General features: G+C 40.8%; 1 protein-coding gene across 2 annotated transcripts in view; it reads right to left on the bottom strand.

The window, feature by feature from the left end:
* WDFY4 (WDFY family member 4) overlaps window positions 1–20073 on the bottom strand; it is a 261838-nt gene that overhangs the window by 99117 nt on the left and 142648 nt on the right. For both annotated transcript variants that reach the window (XM_024121405.1, XM_024121406.2), the window contains 2 exons: window positions 7221–7298; window positions 1080–1286 (listed from right to left, as the gene is read on the bottom strand). In XM_024121405.1, coding sequence (XP_023977173.1) covers window positions 1080–1286; window positions 7221–7298 — 285 coding nt within the window. The remainder of the gene's footprint in view (window positions 1–1079; window positions 1287–7220; window positions 7299–20073) is intronic.

Below are 20073 nucleotides of genomic sequence, written 5' to 3'. Positions count from 1 at the left end.
GGCTCACGGGCCCAGCCGCTCCGCGGCATGTGGGATCTTCCCGGACCGGGGCACGAACCCGCGTCCCCTGCATCGGCAGGCGGACTCGCAACCACTGCGCCACCAGGGAAGCCCCTAAGAAATGTATTGAGGGAAAAATACTATATATCACCAGATGTTTACAGACAATACACTAAAAACTAAAATGTCTACTGAATAAATGAAATATAATTTTTTCATTAGGTTTTATAAAGGATTTAATGTGGGTGAAAGATTCTGAGGTTACAGACTGGAGAATAAGCCCAACATTGTAACTCAGGATGAATGCAGAAGGAAATGCCTTGTGTTCCAGGGTTTGGAAAGGCTGCTTTTTAGAATATCTTAAAGCAGAATTGTTCAATGAGGACATGAAATGCTATTAACAGATTCTTCTATATCCACTACCAAGCCAAGGATGGTTCTTCATCATTTAAAAGGCAAAAATGTAAGTCTGACAGAGAGTCCAAGCTTCATTACAGCAAACACCTGGGGACTGTCCAGATTCCGTTGCCTGGGAATCCAATGCAGCTTCAGTGTCATTTGGACTAAGTGGGTCACTGGCTCAAGCTTGCAGAAATAGCTGAGTTCAAGATATTTCCACTGTAAGACTTGATATGGGATTTGCTTGCACAGTAATGCCCACAGAAGGGCTGGTTATGACTGCTCTATGACACACCACTTGTACAAGAGACAGTGCCCAGCACGTGGCTCTTTTCAAACGCCGGCATCCAGACCATTCTAACGGACTTTTATGGATGTCAGCGTGGTACTGGGTCAGTGGTGTATATATGAACCACTCACTCACTTATTTTTTCATTCATTCAGGCTGTAGTTATAGCATCCCTTCTATGTACCTGGGGAGTTAGTGATTCTTTCCCTCTGTTAAACAGCACCAAGAATGCATTACAGCACTCCTACAGTTAACTGCACGCATTATCTCTCCTACCTGTCCATGCCAAAGCACTCCTGATGGAAACAACATCAGATGGAAAAGCTAAGGAGACACCTCCCTACACATTGCCTGTCTGGAAGCATCCTGTCTTGTTGCATCTAATTCTTACCTTGAGCCTTTCTCGACTCAGGGCCTCCAGCGGAGACAAGCGTCTGATACGTTTCCTCATGCGAGCTGGTCCTTCTCTCCAGTCCAGTTCCCACCGGGAGCAGGGTGTGGCTTCTGCCATCCGACGCCACAAGCCCAGCTCCCCAAAAAGCTGCTCCTGGATCCTGGCCCAGGCGTTGGCTGCCTTGATTTTGTCACATCTCCGCCTCTGGGAAGCAGAAGTACAGCGTCACCTCTGGACACATCTCCTCACCAGCCTGGCCCCAAACCTCCTGGGGTGAACAGACCAAGCCCCCCATAATTGCCTGAGGAAAATCACCCCTATAGGCAGCCCCAAGCACCTTCAGGGTGTGTAGTGTACTCTCTGGAGCTAGGACCAGGCCGGGAGAAGAAATCAGTTTTTCAGCTTTGAGACCATTTAATTCAGCTTCGAGGAGAAAAAAACCCTCTGCCCTTTGGCCCGCAGAGCCTCGTGACTGCTGGGTGCTGTGCAGAAAGTAACAGGTCCCAGAGGTCCCCATGATATTCATCAGAGGATTGGACAGCTATTTGGTAGAATGGACACAGAACCTCACCACAGCCCCTACCCTTCAAAATGGACAGGGAATTTTACCATGGCCCCTACCCTTCAAAATGATGCTGAAAGCCCTCCTTCCAGTGTCTGGACTGGAAGTGTGGTGAGAATGTTCAAAGAAGCTAAAACCTTTGATGTTAATGAAAATAATCCTTCCTAATATCTATGAAATCCTCATAGTTTGCATACATAGCACTTGACTGTTACACCTCCTGCTAGAGTATAACTCAAACCTTTTACAAAATACATCGACACCCCTAAATTGCTTTTGTATGCCACATTGAAGTTTCCTACATCATCTATCAAGGAAACATTTCAATTCAGTTTGGACAGCAGAATCAACTTTGCCTGCAGGGTGAACTTTTCCAACTATTCAAATATTTGATGGTATGTGCCCTACATTTTAATTTTAATTTTTCAGAAAACTGAAAGGTGAAAGTGTTAATGACAAGAAGCACAGACCTCACAAACGTAACATAAAGAGAAAAGAAACTCATTGTCATGTATGAGGCTGAGCCTCTCACCGGCTCTATCTCATTTCCTCTACAAAATGACACCATAAGTGAGTCTTGGAACTTGTAAGTACTTTCTATTATCCTCATGAAGGAACCAAGTCTAGGAGAGGAGAAGTGACTTCCCCAAGGACCAACAGGTGACCAAGCTAAGACTGAAACCCAGCCTGTCTAATTCCAGAGCCTTCACTTCAGCCTGCGTGCTTGATTCCTTTCCTAGGGCCCTGGTATCATTTCATTAAGTCGTGATTTCTGCCAGTATTACTTCAAAGACTGGCAGACTTAGATCTAGACCATTTTGAATGGGAAAATCGTTCTCAGAACTTGAAAATTCTCACAAAAACATGACAGATGGTATAGTTCTAAGTACTTGGTCTTTGGTGTCAGATGAACCTGGGCTGTCACAATGTTTCTGTTTTTCACTAGCAGTTTAATCTGAAGGAGACTTAGCATCCTCATCAGTCAAATTCAGTTAGTAATATTACCACGATAATAAAACCATGGGTTTATGTAAGGATCAAATGAGACAATATTTTCAAGAGTTTAATATGGAGCCTTACCCAACTTAAGCAGTTAGTATTATTATTGTGAATAAAGCAAATTCTATTTCAAAACAAGATTACTTTGTTTCTCCACAGTTCTTAAATTCATATCCTAAATAGTTATAGCATTTTACAAGTACTCTAATTGTTTAATAAAAAACTCCAGAAAAATAATGACTATCCAAAGCCTTTTATAGGGATTTGGTTATATGAAATGAACACTTGTTTGGGGAAAATATTTCAGCTCCTAGGAGATTTTTGCTGCATTTGTAGTTCCATATTGAGCTTCACAGAGGATGAACAATCCCAAGCTATTGGGTTGTTCATCCAGGGTTTCAAATTAGTCTTTTAAGAGGATCCCTTCCACCCTAAGCCTCCACCTATGCAACCTGGAGGTTCACAGCTGCCTGAGTCTTCATCACAGGGCAAATGTGTTGTCTGAATATCTGCAGCTAGACAGATGTGTGTCAGTGATAAGATCCCTCATTCATCCCTCAGAGATGAATGACTGTTTAGTCCATGATGGGAGGCTGTATGTGGTCCCAAGACAAAGGACACGAGATGACTAAATAAGCAAAAGTTCCTGCACCCACAAGGTGTTCTGTAATGCCCATGCTTCTGCACAAGGTAAGGTCCCCATTCAGTTCAAACCTCGAGTGGGCCAAATGCCACACCAGACACAGGGGCAGGGATGCTGGTGTATTAGAGGCAGCTATGATTCTTGGCTGAATAGAAGATCTTGGGTAGCATCACTGAGACTTTCCTCTTGGCAACCAGACCTTCCCTACTTTCAGTTCCCGGTGCTGGGGTGCAGCTGACCCCAGCCCTGGCTTCAGTGGGTGATGAATGGTTGTAGGATGGGCTAGTGAGCATCATTCTCTGGGATTGGAAATGGTGGTCTCTAGAGCCCGTATAGAGCAGACTGCAGAGAGGTGGATGTGTACATGTTCAAGGCTGCCCACCCTGCGCTGGTCAACCTTGTATGCATCAGGAAAAGGCACCTGATGTATCTGCATTGAGGCATACACAGCCTACAGGCAGGCCTCTCAGCAATGAGACAGTCCCTTTGTACAAGTTAGATAATTTCCCACCCTGTATATGAGCCCTGCCTGGTTCCAGGATGTACAGACTGGGGAGCAGAGCATGAGTTCACGCCAGCCTCAAATGCTCTCTCCTCCATGTGCCTTGTTGCCTCAAACATATTAGTAATCTCATACACTTGTGTGTTTATGTTTGTGTAGACATGTGTTTGTGTGTGTGTGTGAAAAAGAGAGAAAGAAAAGAGAGAGAGGGAGAGAGGAGGCAGATTCCTTAAAGCAGAGTTTGAATACCTGGATCCAGCTCTTCTTTTAGTGTGATCTTCTCCTGGATTTTTCAAAATATTTCATGTGTTGCCTAAGCCAGTTTGAGTTGAGTTTCTGATAGTTACATCTGAAAGAGCTGTCACCAAAATGTACTGGATATACAGAGACTGAGCAAGAAATGGAAACAGCCTGTTGGCCCCCAGAGAGCCCACAAGAGAGGGGACAGAGCAATGCCCCTCACACACTAAAAGAAAGGCCATTTCTGGGGTGGAAGGCATCTTGCATAGAACTTTAAACAGTAAAAACTGTAATTTTAAAAAAAATATAGACAAAATGAGGCATGTCTGTACGGTATGATGAGGACTCGGTATAAGAACAGATGGCCTGAGTATATCACAGAGCAGAGCCAGAGCAGCCGGACCACAGAGAAGAACAAATGTAACTGGAAATGGCAAAGGGGCATCTGGGCAGGGCCAGAACAGAGGCACCTGTTTTCGTCAGCACTTCTGGAGTGATGAGAAATTTGGGAGATTAAATATCAGAATTGCACGATTTGCTGGTAATGGGATGATGAGGTATACTGATGACGCTTGGGTTAGCTTCCAGGGCACTGGGTGACACTATCTTGTCATGCTGTGAGCATATGCATCTCCAGTGACCTCTCAGGTGTAAGTAAAATGCCCAGTTGGAAAAGTCTTATGCAACCTGTTACTGAGAGCCGTGTGGGTGGGGGCCCTTGAACCTCATTATCTCCACCCTCTTGGAAGGACCTCACGGAGTGTAATTAGGAGAAGCTGTCCTTGAAGAACATGGCATATTTCGCAAGGCTGATTTCTTTCCAGAACTTGGACTTGACTTCTCTGGAAGTGGAGTGGGGCCTTCGTCGGGAAAGTCTACTACCCCTTAAAAGAAAGCAGGATGAACACTCCAGACCCCATTATCTCTGGCAGACGGTGATAACACCTGCATTCTTTTAAACATCGAAACAACCTGTTTTAAATATTTAAACACTTGGAAAGTATTCTCATGGATTAGCCTCAAAATGCTGATTTTCTCAAAAATACTTCAATCAACAGTAAAACTTTGTACCACTTTCTCAAGTACTCTCTGAACCCCAGTCAGGCCCGCTGCTGACAATAAGCCAGACTGATGTTCCAGGAGGCTGGACCCTTGCCTTATGGGCTCAGAGCCTCTGCCGAGGTTCTTCTCTCCTTCCCCATTAACCTTCAGTTTTTCAAATTTCAGCAGAAATCCACCAGTTACCACAGAGCACATTTCTCCTAGCCATGACCAAATCTTCCAGGCTTTTCCAACCATAAAAAAAGAAGAGAAATGGTCAAACTCTTGACTAGATGCTGATTTGAAAGTTTAGATAAACAATATCCTGTCTTGAAATGGAACAAGCGTGATGGGGATATCCCTAAATAAAGGATGTAATCCTAAATGATTCATCTTATTTTTCCCCCAATGGTAGCTGAATTTATTAGCCATATTGCTAGTCCTAAATGAAGTTGGTGAATTCAAGTAGTAAGGCACTCACATGCGAGGTCCTGTCCAAGGGGCGCAGATAACACGCAAATATAAGCCAGCCGCACATCTACCCCCAAACCGCCTCTCCGCCCCCCTGCATGTCTGATAAACTGCCCACCTCCTTATGTAGCACAGCCTGGGAGGCTGTGTTGCTAGTCTGTATGTTTCTGGGGTGCACGCTGTGCATCTCACAAATCCCTATTCGTGGGGGTACGTTGTGGGCTCCCAAACAAGCACATATGGAGGGAACTGGATCAGGTTACTTGGCTTCAGTTGATCAGAGCCTATTTTGTTTCCCTTGAACTTGGGGACTACTGTTTCACCATTCCTTGACCCCTCACCTTACCCCAGGCACACCCAATGGTTCCTTATACCCCACTGCTCCTCTCTTTGTAGTAGAAATCCTAGTATTGGCCTTATCACCCTGCTTTAATTTCTTTACTCTTGGTCTCTCTACTGAGTGTTAAGAACCTTCAACCAGAGGAGTATCATTATCATCTCTGCCTTTCCTACATCTAGCAAGGCTTTGGCACAGAGAAATTGTAAAGTAAAAATATAATTTGTGATGTTTTAATTCTATTGTTGTGTTCTATTACTAGCAATCATTTCAGAAAATTTTTGTTAACCACAATAATACCACCTAAAAATGAACTTCTTAGCCATTCATTAACCACATATGGGACATCTATTCCCTGCCAGCCACTGTTTAGGTGTTCCATACTCACTCTTTAATCTTTACAGGTAGGTAGTATTATCCTGTCTTAAAGATGGGGACCCTGAGGCTCAGACTAGGCTCAGTCCTAGGAAGGGGCAGACCTGAGATTCAAATAGAGATCTCCCTGGCATGACAGCCAGTGCTCTTTACCTAGACTGTACAGAAATCACTCCTAGAGAGAGGTTTTCAACATCCAAACCTACCCTCATCAGTGGCAACCCACTGTCCTTAGGAGAACATGCAAAACCCCTAAAGTGGCAGCAAGCCACTCTGCTTGCTCTGGCCCTGCCTCACCTTCATTCACCCTTGTCCCTTCCCAGCTCAGGTCATCCCAGTCACCTCCTCTTCTTCCAGTTAACTGATGACACCCAGTGCTTTCCTGACTCAGAAGCTTCACACATTCCCTCCCCTTAGTCAAAACCACTTCCTGAAAATACTTTAGCCCATATTCCTCCTTCTTCAGATTTCAACTTAAAGATCACTTCCTTGGGCCTCTGATCTGCCCAAATTAAAGTCTTCCCCTTGTTATAATCTCCCATTATACTTGTATTTTCCCTGTCTATTGCTCTTTCCAAGTTATAATGATCTATTTATCTGTGCACTTATTTAATGTATATCTCTCCTTTAGAGTAAGCTACCTAAGAGTGAGGCCCACTTCTGCTGTGTTTACAATTATGCCCCTAGCTCCTAGCACAGGATCTGAGGCACCCTGGGCACCTGATGCCTATTTACTAATGAATGAATGAGTAGATAAGTGGATGGAAACACTGCCTATCTCCTCAGCTGCTGACAGTGTGGGTCCAAATCCCATGGCACAGGTCATGAAGGTAGGACTGACTCGTTGATGACCAATTATTGGCTTAGCCAATTTAAAATTTAAACCAAAGTCTCTTATGATTCTTTATTTCAGGTTCAAGGTAGATTCTGGTCTACTGTGCAGAGAAGGAAATTGCCTTGTTTCTTACCTGTACATGATCTTTGTATAGAGATGCATATAGTTCCTGTCCTTTTCGTCTGTAGTTCTCGATACATGACACGAAGTCCTGGAGAAGAGACAAAACAAGTCACAACTAATAACAGCTATGATTTTAGATAAGAACTTCTCTACTCTGACCAGTTGTTGGGGGAAGTAAGAGTTACAGGACTTGTTGGTCAAATCAATCACAACCTCATGAATACATGTATCACCTATGCTGTTACATTCACATACACACTCACATACATGCTTATGGGTTACTTCCACTTCCAGCTACGATGAACTAGCTTGTAGCAGATAAATCTTCCTCCCAAGAACAACTAGAAAAGCTAGAATATAATAGATAAATTAAAATGGAATTCTAAAAAATGTTCAAGTAACTCACATTTATGGAATAGTGCACCCAACAATAGTAAAATACACATTTTTCAAGCCCCCACAAAATATATACCAAGACAAACTACATGTTGGACCATAAAACAAATCTCAACAAACTTTAAAAAAATTAAAACCTGCAAAATATGTTCTCTGACCATAACAGAATCAAACTGAAATCAATAACAGGAAATCTCCAAACACTTGGGAACTAAACAATATACTTCTAAATAATCCATGGATCAAAAAGTAAGTCTCAAGGGAAATTTTAAAAAATACATAGCACAGTATGTATCAAAATTTGTCACATAGCTAAAACAATGCTGAGAGAGAAATATATGTCAACAAATGCATGCATTAGAAAAGAGTTAAGTTTTAGAAAATCTGAACAGACCAATAACAAATAGGGAGATTAAATTAGTGATCAAATACTTCTCAAAAAAGAAAAGCCCAGGACCGGATGGCTTCACAGGAGAATTCTATCAAATATTCAAAGAAGAATTAATACCAAACCTTCTTAAATTTCCAAAAAATAGAAGAAGAGGGAATACTTCCCAACTCATCATATGAGGCCAGCATCACTCTAATACCAACGTCAGGCAAAGACACCACAAAAAAGAAAATTAAAGAGCAATATCCCTGATGAACACAGATGCAAAAATCCTCCATAAAATACTGGCAAACAGAATTCAACAGCACATTACAAGAATCGTATACCGTATACCGTGATCAAGTAAGATTTATCCCTGGGATGCAAGGATAGTTGAATGTATGCAAATCAATCAAGGTGATACATCACATTAACAGAACAAAAGAAAAAAAAATCACACAGTTCATTATACATATAAGTTGCATGTATATATAAAATTCAGCCTTTAAAAAGAAGGAAATTGTGCTGTTTGCAACAACATAGATGAACCTGGAGGACACTATGCTAAGTGAAATAAGCCAGAACATTGCATGATCTCACTTATATATGGACTCTAAAATAGTCAAATTCATAGAAGTAGAGAGTAGAATGGTGGTTTCCAGGAGCTGGGGAGAGGCAGAAATGGGGATATGTTGATTACAGGATACAGAGCTTCAGTCATGCAAAATAGTGAGTTCTGAAAACCTAATGCACAGCATTGTGACTCTAGTTAACAATATTGTACTATATATTTGAAATTTGTTAAGAAGTTAGAACTTAAGTGGTCTCATCAGAAAATAAAAGGTAACTATGTTAATTACCTTGATTGTGGTGATTATTTCACAAAGTATATGTGCATCAAAATATTTAATGAAACTTAAAAGCTTTTGCACAGCAAAGGAAACCATAAACAAGACCAAAAGACAACCCTCAGATCCTCAAGTCCATGCTCTAGTAGGTCTGTGTTTTATTCCCGTCCTACCCCTAGTCTCTTCATGACATTTTTTTGCAAATCAAAACTACAATGAGATATCATCTCACACTGGTCAGAATGGCCATCATCAAAAAATCTAGAAACAGTAAATGCTGGGGAGGGTGTGGAGAAAAGGGAACCCTCTTGCACTGTTGGTGGGAATGTAAATTGATACAGCCACTATGGAGAACAGTATGGAGGTTCCTTAAAAAACAACAAATAGAACTACCATACAACCCAGCAATCCCACTACTGGATATATGCTGAGAAAACCATAATTCAAAAAGAGCCATGTACCAAAATGTTCATTGCAGCTCTATTTACAATAGCCAGGACATGGAAGCAACCTAAGTGTCCATCATCAGATGAATGGATAAAGAAGATGTGGCACATATACACAATGGAATATAACTCAGCCATAAAAAGAAACGAAATTGAGATATTTCTAGTGAGGTGGATGGACCTAGAGTCTGTCATACAGAGTGAAGTAAGTCAGAAAGAGAAAAACAAATACCGTATGCTAACACATATATTTGGAATCTAAGAAAAAAAAAAAGAAATGGTCATGAAGAACCTAGGGGCAAATACGGGAATAAAGACGCAGACTAGAGAATGGAATTGAGGATACGGGGAGGGGGAAGGGTAAGCTGGGACAAAGTGAGAGAGTGGCATGGACATATATACACTACCAAATGTAAAACAGATAGCTAGTGGGAAGCAGCCGCATAGCACAGGGAGTTCAGCTCGGTGCTTTGTGACCACCTAGAGGGGTGGGATAGGGAGAGTGGGAGGGAGGGAGACAGAAGAGGGAAGAGATATGGGAACATATGTATATGTATAACTGATTCACTTTGTTAAAAATGAGAAACACACCATTGTAAAGCAATTATACTCCAATAAAGATGTTAAAAAAAACAAAACAAACAAAAAAACATCAAGCTGTGCATCTTAAATATATACAATTTTACCCTAATAAAGATGAAAAGATTTTAAATTAAAATATTTTTAAATGATGTAATCTTAAAATGTTTTGTATCGGGTTTCCCTGGTGGCGCAGTGGTTGCGCGTCCGCCTGCCGATGCAGGGGAACCGGGTTCGTGCCCCGGTCTGGGAGGATCCCACATGCCGCGGAGCGGCTGGGCCCGTGAGCCATGGCTGCTGAGCCTGCGCGTCCGGAGCCTGTGCTCTGCAACAGGAGAGGCCACAACGGAGGAAGGCCCGCATACCACCAAAAAAAAAAAAAAAAAAATGTTTTGTATCATAGAGCTTACCTGAAAAAGAAAAAAGTAAAATTTTTCAGTCAATCTAAGATCCCACTCAAGGAACTAGAATAAAAGAGAAAAATAAACCCAAAGCAAGCAGAAGGAAGGAAATAATAAAGGTAAGAGCAGAAATCAATGCAATTAAAAACAGAAAAACATGGAGAAAATCATTGAAACAAAACTGGTTCTTTGAAAAGATTGATAAAACTTACAAACCTATAGAAATACTGACAAAGATAAAAAGAAGATACATATTGCCAATATAAAGAATGAAATAGAAGCTATCCCTGCAGATCCTGCAGACATCAAAAAGATAGCAAGGGGACAGGGCTTCCCTGGTGGCGCAGTGGTTGCGCATCCGCCTGCCAATGCAGGGGAACCGGGTTCGCGCCCCGGTCTGGGAGGATCCCACATGCCGCGGAGCGGCTGGGCCCGTGAGCCATGGCCGCTGAGCCTGCGCGTCCGGAGCCTGTGCTCTGCAACGGGAGAGGCCACAACAGAGGGAGGCCCGCATACCACAAAAAAAAAAAAAAGATAGCAAGGGAATATTACAAACAACTACATACACATAAATGTGACAACTCAGATTAAATGGACAAATCCTTCGCAAAAACATAAATTACCATATCTCAACCAATATAAAATAGATCATTGGAAGAGACTATAACAGTTAAGGAAATTGAATTCATAATTTAAATACTCCCCCCAAATAAATTTCCAGGTCCATATGATTTTGCTTGAGGATTTTACAAAATATTTAAGCAAGAATTAACATAAATTTTACAAAATATCTTCCAGAAAATAGAAAAAATTGGTACACTTTCCAATTTGTTTTATGAAGCTAGCAATACCCTTATACCTTTACACCACACCCAGACAAACAGAGTACAGGAAAATAAACCTATCTTTCATGAATAGAGATGCAAAAATTCTTTTTTTTTATTTTTTATTTTTTTAACATCTTTATTGGAGTATAATTGCTTTACAGTGGTGTGTTAGTTTCTGCTGTATAACAAAGTGAATCAGCTATACATATACACATATCCCGATATCCCCTCCCTCTTGCATCTCCTGCCCACCCTCCCAATCCCACCCCTCTAGGTGGTCACAAAGCACCGAGCTGATCTCCCTGTGCTATGCGGCTGCTTCCTACTAGCTATATATTTTACATTTGGTAGTGTATATATGTCCATGCCACTCTCTCACTTCGTCCCAGCTTACCCTTCTCTCTCCCCATGTCCTCAAGTCCATTCTCTATGTCTGCATCTTTACTCCTGTCCTGCCCCTAGGTTCTTCAGTACCAGTATGTGTTTTGTTTTTTTTCTAAGATTCTATATATATGTGTTAGCATATTGTATTTGTTTTTCTCTTTCTGACTTACTTCACTCTGTATGACAGACTCTAGGTCCATCCACCTCACTACAAATAACTCAATTTCATTTCTTTTTATGGCTAATATTGGAGTAATATTCCATTATTACTCCATTAATAATGGAGTAATATTCCATTGTATATATGTGCCACATCTTCTTTATCCATTCATCTGTCAATGGACACTTAGGTTGCTTCCATGTCCTGGCTATTATAATAGAGATACAAAAATTCTTAACAAAACATTAGCAAATAGAACCTAGCAATGCATAAAAAGAATTACATACAATGACCAAGTGGGTTTATTCCAGAAACACAAAGCTGGTAAATACCCAAAAAGCAATCAATATAATCTACCATATTAGTAGGTTAAAGAAGAAAATGACATGATTATATCAATTGATGCAGAATAGCACTTGACAAAATTCCACACTCATAATAAAACTCTCGGAAAACCAGGAATAGAGGGGAACTACCTTAACATAATAAAGATCATCTACAAAACCCCACAGCTAACATTATATTTAATGTGAAACAATAAATGCTTTCTCTCTAAGACTGGAAACAAAGCAAAGATGTCTGCTTTTACTGCTCTCATTCAACAAATCACTGAAGTTCTTAGATTTTACACCAAAAGCATAAAAGAAAAAAAATAATGAATTGGATCTCATCAACATTAAAAACTTTTGCTCCACAAAAACCCACATAAAAATGATGTAATAATAAGCTACAATCTAGGAGAAAATATTTGCAAGTCACATCAATCAAAGGACTAGTATGAAGAACTCTTAAAACTCAACAGCAAAAAAAAAAAATCCCATTAGAATATGCACAAAAGACATGAATAGACATAAAGAGGACATGCAGATCTCAATGAAGCACATGAGCACTATGTTCTACATCATTAACCATTAAGAAAATGAAAATAAAAACCACAAAGAGAGGGCTTCCCTGGTGGCGCAGTGGTGGAGGGTCCGCCTGCCGATGCAGGGGACGTGGGTTCGTGCCCTGGTCCGGGAGGATCCCGCGTGCCACGGAGCCGCTGGGCCCGTGGGCCATGGCCGCTGGGCCTGCGCGTCCGGAGCCTGTGCTACACAACGGGAGAGGCCGCAGCAGTGAGAGGCCCGCGGACGGCAAAAAAAAAAAAACAAAAAAAACCACAAAGAGAAATCACTACACACCTACCTGAATGGTTAAAATTAAGAGGCGACAACACCAAATGCTGGTGATGATGCAGAGCAACTTGATCACTCATACATTGCTCGTGGAATGTATGGTACAGCCACTCCAGAAAATACGTCACTAGATTGTTTTTAAATCTAGGCAACTACCATAGTATCCAGCAGTTGTAACCTCTGAAGATTTATCACAGTGAAATGAAAACTTATACTCACACAACAACCTGTACGTGAATGTTTATAGAAGCTTTATTCGTAATAGACAAAACTGGAAACAACCCAGATGACCTTCAATAGGTGAATGATTGAAGAAACTATGAAACATCCATACCATGGAATACCGCTCAGCAATAAAAAAGAATGAACTGTTGATACATGCAACCACCTGGATGAATCTGAACAGAATTATGCTGAGTAAGAAAAGACAATCCCAAAAGGGCAACATGAGAACTTCTTGTAGTGATGGAAATGTTCCTTGTTGTGATACTGTATTACAGTTTTGCAAGATGATACCATTGTGGGAAACTGGATAAAGGGTACATGGGATCTCTCTGTATTATTTCTTGCCATTGCATGTGAATCTACAATTTGAAAAATAATCATTATATGTAGTCCTCACCACTAGGAACTCATAGGAGAAAAAAAATCTTCACTTAAGAATGTCATTGATGGGGCTCCCCAGGTGGTGCAGTGGTTGAGAATCCACCTGCCAATGCAAGGAACATGGGTTCGATCCCCGGTCTGGGAAGATCTCACGTGCTGCAGAGCAAGTAAGCCCATGTGCCACAACTGCTGAGCCTGTGCTCTAGAGCTCGCGAGCAACAACTACTGAGCCCGCGTGCTGCAACTACTGAATCGTGTGCACCTACAGCCCGTGCTCCACAAGAGGAGAGGCCACCGCAATGAGAAGCCCGTACACCACAATGAAGAGTAGACCCCACTCACCGCAACTAGAGAGAGCCCGCGTGCAGCAACGAAGATGCAACGCAGCCAAAAATAAATAAATAAAATAAATAAATTTATTTAAAAAATAAATAAAATGGAAAAGTAAAAGGGTCCTGCTACATAGAAGTAAAACTTTGAAAAAAAATAAAAGAATGTCATTGATGAAACAGTACAAATGATTAATTTTATGAAATCTCAATCTTTGAATACAGTCTTTTTTAAGACTGTATTTTATTTTAAGACTGTGTGATAAACGGGAAATCTGCATAAAGCACTTCTGAATACCAAAAACCATGATGGTCATTTCAAGGAAAAGCACTTGTATAATTGTTAGAGTGGTGAGCTGAACTAGTTGCTTTTGTCATAGAACATCACTTTTATTTGAAAGAATGACTGACAGACAAAACTAAAGTTATGAAGACTTGGATATTTGGCAGGTCTTTACTGGAAAATGAACAAAGTGAACCTGTCATATCAAATAAAACCACTGACCGTATTTTCTGCCTATGATGAAATTTGGGCTTTCAAATTTCGAATATTAGAATGTTGAAAAGCTTGTACCTGCCTCTGTGAGCCTGACAGTTTCTCAGTAGATAAATATTTTTCTGATAAGATTGGTGGTACATGAATATGATCTTTCCATACTGCATAATGAAACATGTCAACGTTTGGGAGATCTCGTAACTCAGGGAACCAATATTCTCATTGTATGTTACTTGCATGCTCCAATGCATGTTACAAATCATGTATGGGCTAAAATATCCATTCAAAGTACAAGATAATCAATACATTTTACTGTAACAGAGTACGAAAATTTCACTGATAAAAGTTTCAAGTAACCTTTTAGAAACTACTACTGGTTGAATTTTGGTGTAGTATCAAAGAAGAATACCTATAATTTTCTGAAAATTCTATTAAAATACTCCTTTCTTTTCTAATTACATATCTGTGAAAGACCAGATTTTCTTCATGTATTTCAACCAAAAAAAAAAAAAAGTATTACAACTGATTGAATAAAGAAGCAGATATGAGAATCCAGCTGTCTTCTACTAAGCCAGATAGATATTAAAGAATTTACAAAAATATAAAACAGTACTACTCTTTTCAAAATTTTTTGTTTTGAAAAATATAGTTATTTATTAAAAATGCTATTTATGCTTACATATAATAGATTTATTATTGCTATCTTAAAATGAATTAATAAATGCCTTATTTTTAAAATTCTGTTTTAATTTCTAACATGGTAAATATCAATAGATACAATCGATATAAACAACAGCTCTTTGAAGTCTCAATAAGTTTTAAGAGGGTAAACAGGTCTTGAGACCAAAAAGTCTGAGAACTCTATGAAATTGTTGATCAACTGCTATGAAAGTGAACGAACTACTACTTCATGAAAAGACACGGATAAATTTCACCCAGTTTGGAATGAAATAAGCCAGAAAGAAGAGCATATGATATGTTATTTCACACACATAAAAGTAAAATGAGGAAAACTGATGTATGATATTAGCTGTCAGGAAACTGGCTACTTTGGGGGTGCTAGAGACTAGAATCGGGCATGGAGTGGGGGGTGCTTCTGGGGAGCCATTAATGTTGTATTTTTTAATCTGGGTAGTGGTCACATGTTCACTCCATTAAAATTCTTAAATTTGTATATTTATGATTGGAACACTTCTTTTTCTACGTGTGCTATACTTCAATGAAATAAAAAAGTATTTACCAGCAAAGACTCAAAACTATGGAAACAATATAATTTTTAAAACCCCAGTTACTGTTTTGGAGTAGTGGGAATAGGGTGATTTCTTTCTTTCTTTCTTCTTCTTTTTTTTGTTTACAAAATTTTCCTTAATATTGCTGTTACACGTTTATACACATTTACAAGTAACAATCATTATGAGCAGCGCAAGTGACATAAAATGCTGACAAATTTGACTAATTTTACATCTAACTTTACATCTAAGGCAAAAGCCCAGTCTTTTTTCTAATATGATGCTTTGGAGATGTGCGGCAGGAGAAGAGAACTCGTGGGGGAACTTGGACACAAAGCAGCCCCTGTCAAACAACAAATGTGCTATCTCACTGAAGAACAGGCCTGGTATGGATCATCCCAGGGGGTTAAGTGGGGGAGTTTCAGGCAGGGACACTCCGGCAAGATATATGAAAAGATATTCAGACTTTCATGCTGTTCTGAGTTCTGCCAAATCAAAGTGTTTCAGGTAGAATCAAAGTCCAGACAGCTTGGTTCCTGGCCCTTACCAGCCACATTCCATGGGCAAATCAATTAATATTTCCAATTTGATTTATCGCCTACAAAATGAAGGTAATAGTACCTCCTCTGTCTAGTCCAAAGAGATATTATAGAGATGAGACAGTAAAATGAAACTTAATAAAAGGGTCACCCAGAGACTATTTGGGTGTAAGTCATGGGTAAGATCAGTTGAAAAATTTGACCTAGACGGTCTCTTCTGAATTAACAGTTATAGAAAATGCTATATGATTTCAGTTATATATCATATTTACTCTTCAAATAAATACCCTATCTACAATAGCTGCAGCCCAGTGTTGTTTACACCCTTGCTCAGATATTCCATGTCTACCCTCAAATTTTCTCTCTGTTGTTAAGTTCAACAAACAGTTATTGTCCACCTACCATTTTTCAGGCCCTGCAGTACAAAGACGATCCCCATATCTGCTTTTGTGGAGTCCAGTGGAAGAGCATATAATTATGTGTCGACGTGGCCAACATTGAGACAGAGCTATGTTTGGGACATGGTGACACAGGCCACAGTCAGCACAAAGAAGAGGAGACCATGGTGTTCAGTGAAGGCTCCCTGGTTGAGATGCTGCTTTAGCTGAATCTCAAATGAGAGGTTTTAAATAGAAGCCTGATGTGGTCCCATTAGCATTTTTGCTAACTCGCTCTGGTAGCAGTTTGAAGGATGGATTTAATGAAGACAACACTAAAAGTAGGGCGCTCCCTTAGGACACTATCATGACAGCACAAGTGAGGGCTCACAGGGTGGAATGGGTGAAGTAGAGGAGTCAAATTCAAGAAAAACATGGAAAATAAAATTGGGATAAACTGGTGACTGTATGAGAGGGTAAGAATTACTCTAAAATTTCTAGTTTGCCTAATGGAACGAATTAAATTAGATAAACTAAGAAAAATTAATAGATATCACAAAAACAAGAGAAAGAGCAAGTTTAAGTGAGGACATGAGGACATGTTGAATTTGAAGCGTCAGTGGTACAGCTGGACATCCCTAGAAGAAAGCTCAAGTGAGAGTTCCAAGTTCTATATAGATCTGTGAGCCATCAGCAACCAAATGATAAACGCTGAGAGATGATAAGATGCCTCATGGAGAGTACGTGCAGAGAGGAGCCTGATGAGTCAAGGTCAGAAACCGGAGAACACTAGCAAAGTTTAGGATAGGAGAAGAAAGTTTAGAAAAGTTTAAGGAAAATCAGAAAGAGAAATGTCATGGAGACCCAGGGCTGTTTAACCACAGTGAATGCATTAGAAAAGTCCTGTAGGATGAAGCCTGAAAATGTCTTGGACTTGTCTATAGAAATTGGTCTTTGGTAATTTCTACAAGTTATTTCAGAGGAATGATTAGATGGCAGCGAGACAACTAGAAATTTGGAGATAAGGAAATGGAGACGATGAATACTGCCAACTCATTCAAGAAATCTGAATCTGAAGAAAAGAAAAAAAGAGGTGGGAGTAGGGTCATGCAACATAAGAGGAAGGATACAACCCAAGCGTATTGTTAGGCTGTGGGGAGCTTGGCAGTAGATGGGAGAAGGTTGAAAAGCAAAGGGAAGAGGAAGGTGGCACAGGTTCCACGGGAGGATGGAATCAGGAGACCATGTAGAGGCTGACCTGAGCCATGAGGAAGGGCTCATGCTTGGAAGCTGGAGGGAAGGACTTGAGGATGTGTGCAGATGTGGATGAGTGTGTGAGCGGAACACTAGAGAGTGAGGTGCTTCACATTTGATGGCTTCCAGTTCCAGGGTAGAGTAAAGGGGAAGATGGCTCTGCTTCCCCTGAGCGCTGAGCAGGGGTGAAGGCTTGGGATAGTGGATTAGGAGGATGGGAGAGGGACCTGACCAGGGACCTAACCTGATGAGTTATATAAAAGTGTTGATAGTCCAAATATTTGTTATCCCTTGGTACGTTCTCTCAACATTACATCCAGTTAACTAATTTGCACATAGCACTTTACAGCTGACAAAGGAGTTTCCATATGCATTATCACATTTAATATTTAGCCACCTGACAAACCTGTATTATTATTATCCCCATTTTACGGAAGAGGAAGCTGAGGACAAGTGAGATAAGTGACTCCAACAATACGGGAGCTGGCAGTGCTGGAAGGTGACTTCTTGGATTCTGCCATCACGTGAGTCTCTCCCACGTGGTTTCCACCCTGTGTGTTGCCACAGTGCTAAGCAAACATTACTTTGCAATTGCTTTTGAGACCTTTCATGCCCTGAAAAGTTGTCACACTCAGGATGTGGAGACAAGAGGAGGGCGGTTCAAGGGCAGAGGCCCATCTGCCTGGGCAGCAGTGAATATGGCACATCGATGGGGGACAAATTCAGCGCAAAGCTCTGCATTGCTTTTTGGAGCAAAATAGCCTTTGCTTAGCAACTGCCTGTGTGTTAAAGAGTTTGAGAACCTTTGAAGTAGGACCAAGGGCCTCAGAAGGCCGTTTGGAGATTTGAGAGGGAAAGCAGATCTGGTTTAAAGAGCCTCTGCCTTGCTATCCCAGTGCCTCCTTAGGGAAGGGTTTGGCTACAGAACACAGTTCAGATCTTGGAATGGGGAACAAGGCACAGCCTACCTGGAGGGTCACCTTTAAGTGAGCTGACCTCAGCTTGATGGTGCCCAGCTCTGCCAGGGGCACCCCTGGGGCTGGCCAGCTGCTGGTGACCCTCTTGCCCAAGCTCTCCCACAGGAAGCGCCTGCTGTCGCTGATGACAGTCATTACATTGTTTGTTTAAAGCATCATTAGTCCTGTAATTACAGGTGTATGGCCTAGACAGAAAGGAGAAAGACCAATATCTAAACACAGCCTCTCAGGTCCTGCTTGGAAACTTAGTACCAACATTACAGTTGTAGGTCCTGGACTCTCCAGCCAAGCACGGCACATGTCGGGTCTGGAACTAAACTCAGTAGTAAGAAATGCCACTGTATCTACCATGTGCTGACACATATGCATGTCATTTTAATCCTTTGTCTCACAATTTTCACTGCTAGTCACTTACACTAAGGAAATCATAGATATATGCACAAATATTCACTGGACAATATTTTCCACCATCTTATTTATAGCAGCATAAAATGAAACAACGTAAATATCAACACATGGAGGGATGGTTCATCTTTACTGCAGAGCATTTTATGCAGTCACCACAAATTATGCTCACAAAGGGCCACCACTAGTCCATACAGCACCTTTGTGTCCCCTTTGGGCAGATGCCACCCTGGACCTGCTTGGATAACTTGAATAGTGGGACAAAGGCTGGATTTCAGCTTCTTTTTGCCACGCTGGCCAGAAGCCCTTGTGCATAACCTACACAACTGTTCACGGCAGTCCTGGTGTCAAAAAAGTTTTGATGATATGGAACCAGGTTTTTGATGTACTGAGATTTTTTTTAAAGGAGGTTAGAAAATAATATGCTAACAATAACAACAATTAAATGTGTATATATTTTGCATAGAAAAGAAAAACTGGAAAAAATATATAGGGCTTTGGTCGTTAGTGCTGTTTGCCAAATATTTCCAGTTCTCTCCTCCTGTAGCTACATGGCATGACTCACCCTTCCTGCCACCTTTGAGCCATAGGTGAGGCCAGGGAGAGGTGTGCCGAAACTTTAAGGGCTCATGCTCTGTTTGCTAAGCTCTTTTTTAATTGCCATGGCAGTGCTCAAAGTTCTAGACAATGGCTACTCCATGAGCTGGTATCACTGGGCGAGGTTAAGGCACAGAAGACTCCCAACCAACTCACAATGCATGTGTAGCACACGTGAGAAATAAACCTTTGCTATTTTAGGGCAATTAGTTTTGGGGGTGTTTGTTACTGTAACATAACTTTTCCTGAATAATGCACACACCAAAAATGTCAGGAAGGGTTATAGTGGAACTGCATTAAAATACATAGAATTCATTTGGATTCATATTTGTGATCTGTGAAAAAAGTTCAACAGAGCTAAGTGAAAGCAAGTGTGAGATCAATGAAATATTATGAGCAAAAAGCTCAAACAATTTGAGCAACAAGATAAATAACAGGCTTAATGGATTATAGCCCAAATTATAAAAT

This window comes from Physeter macrocephalus, chromosome 20, assembly GCF_002837175.3.
Source record: "Physeter macrocephalus isolate SW-GA chromosome 20, ASM283717v5, whole genome shotgun sequence".
Taxonomy (NCBI): domain Eukaryota; kingdom Metazoa; phylum Chordata; class Mammalia; order Artiodactyla; family Physeteridae; genus Physeter; species Physeter macrocephalus.
The sequence above is the reverse complement of the archived record's forward strand: the minus strand, read 5'-3'. Positions and strand labels throughout refer to the sequence as shown.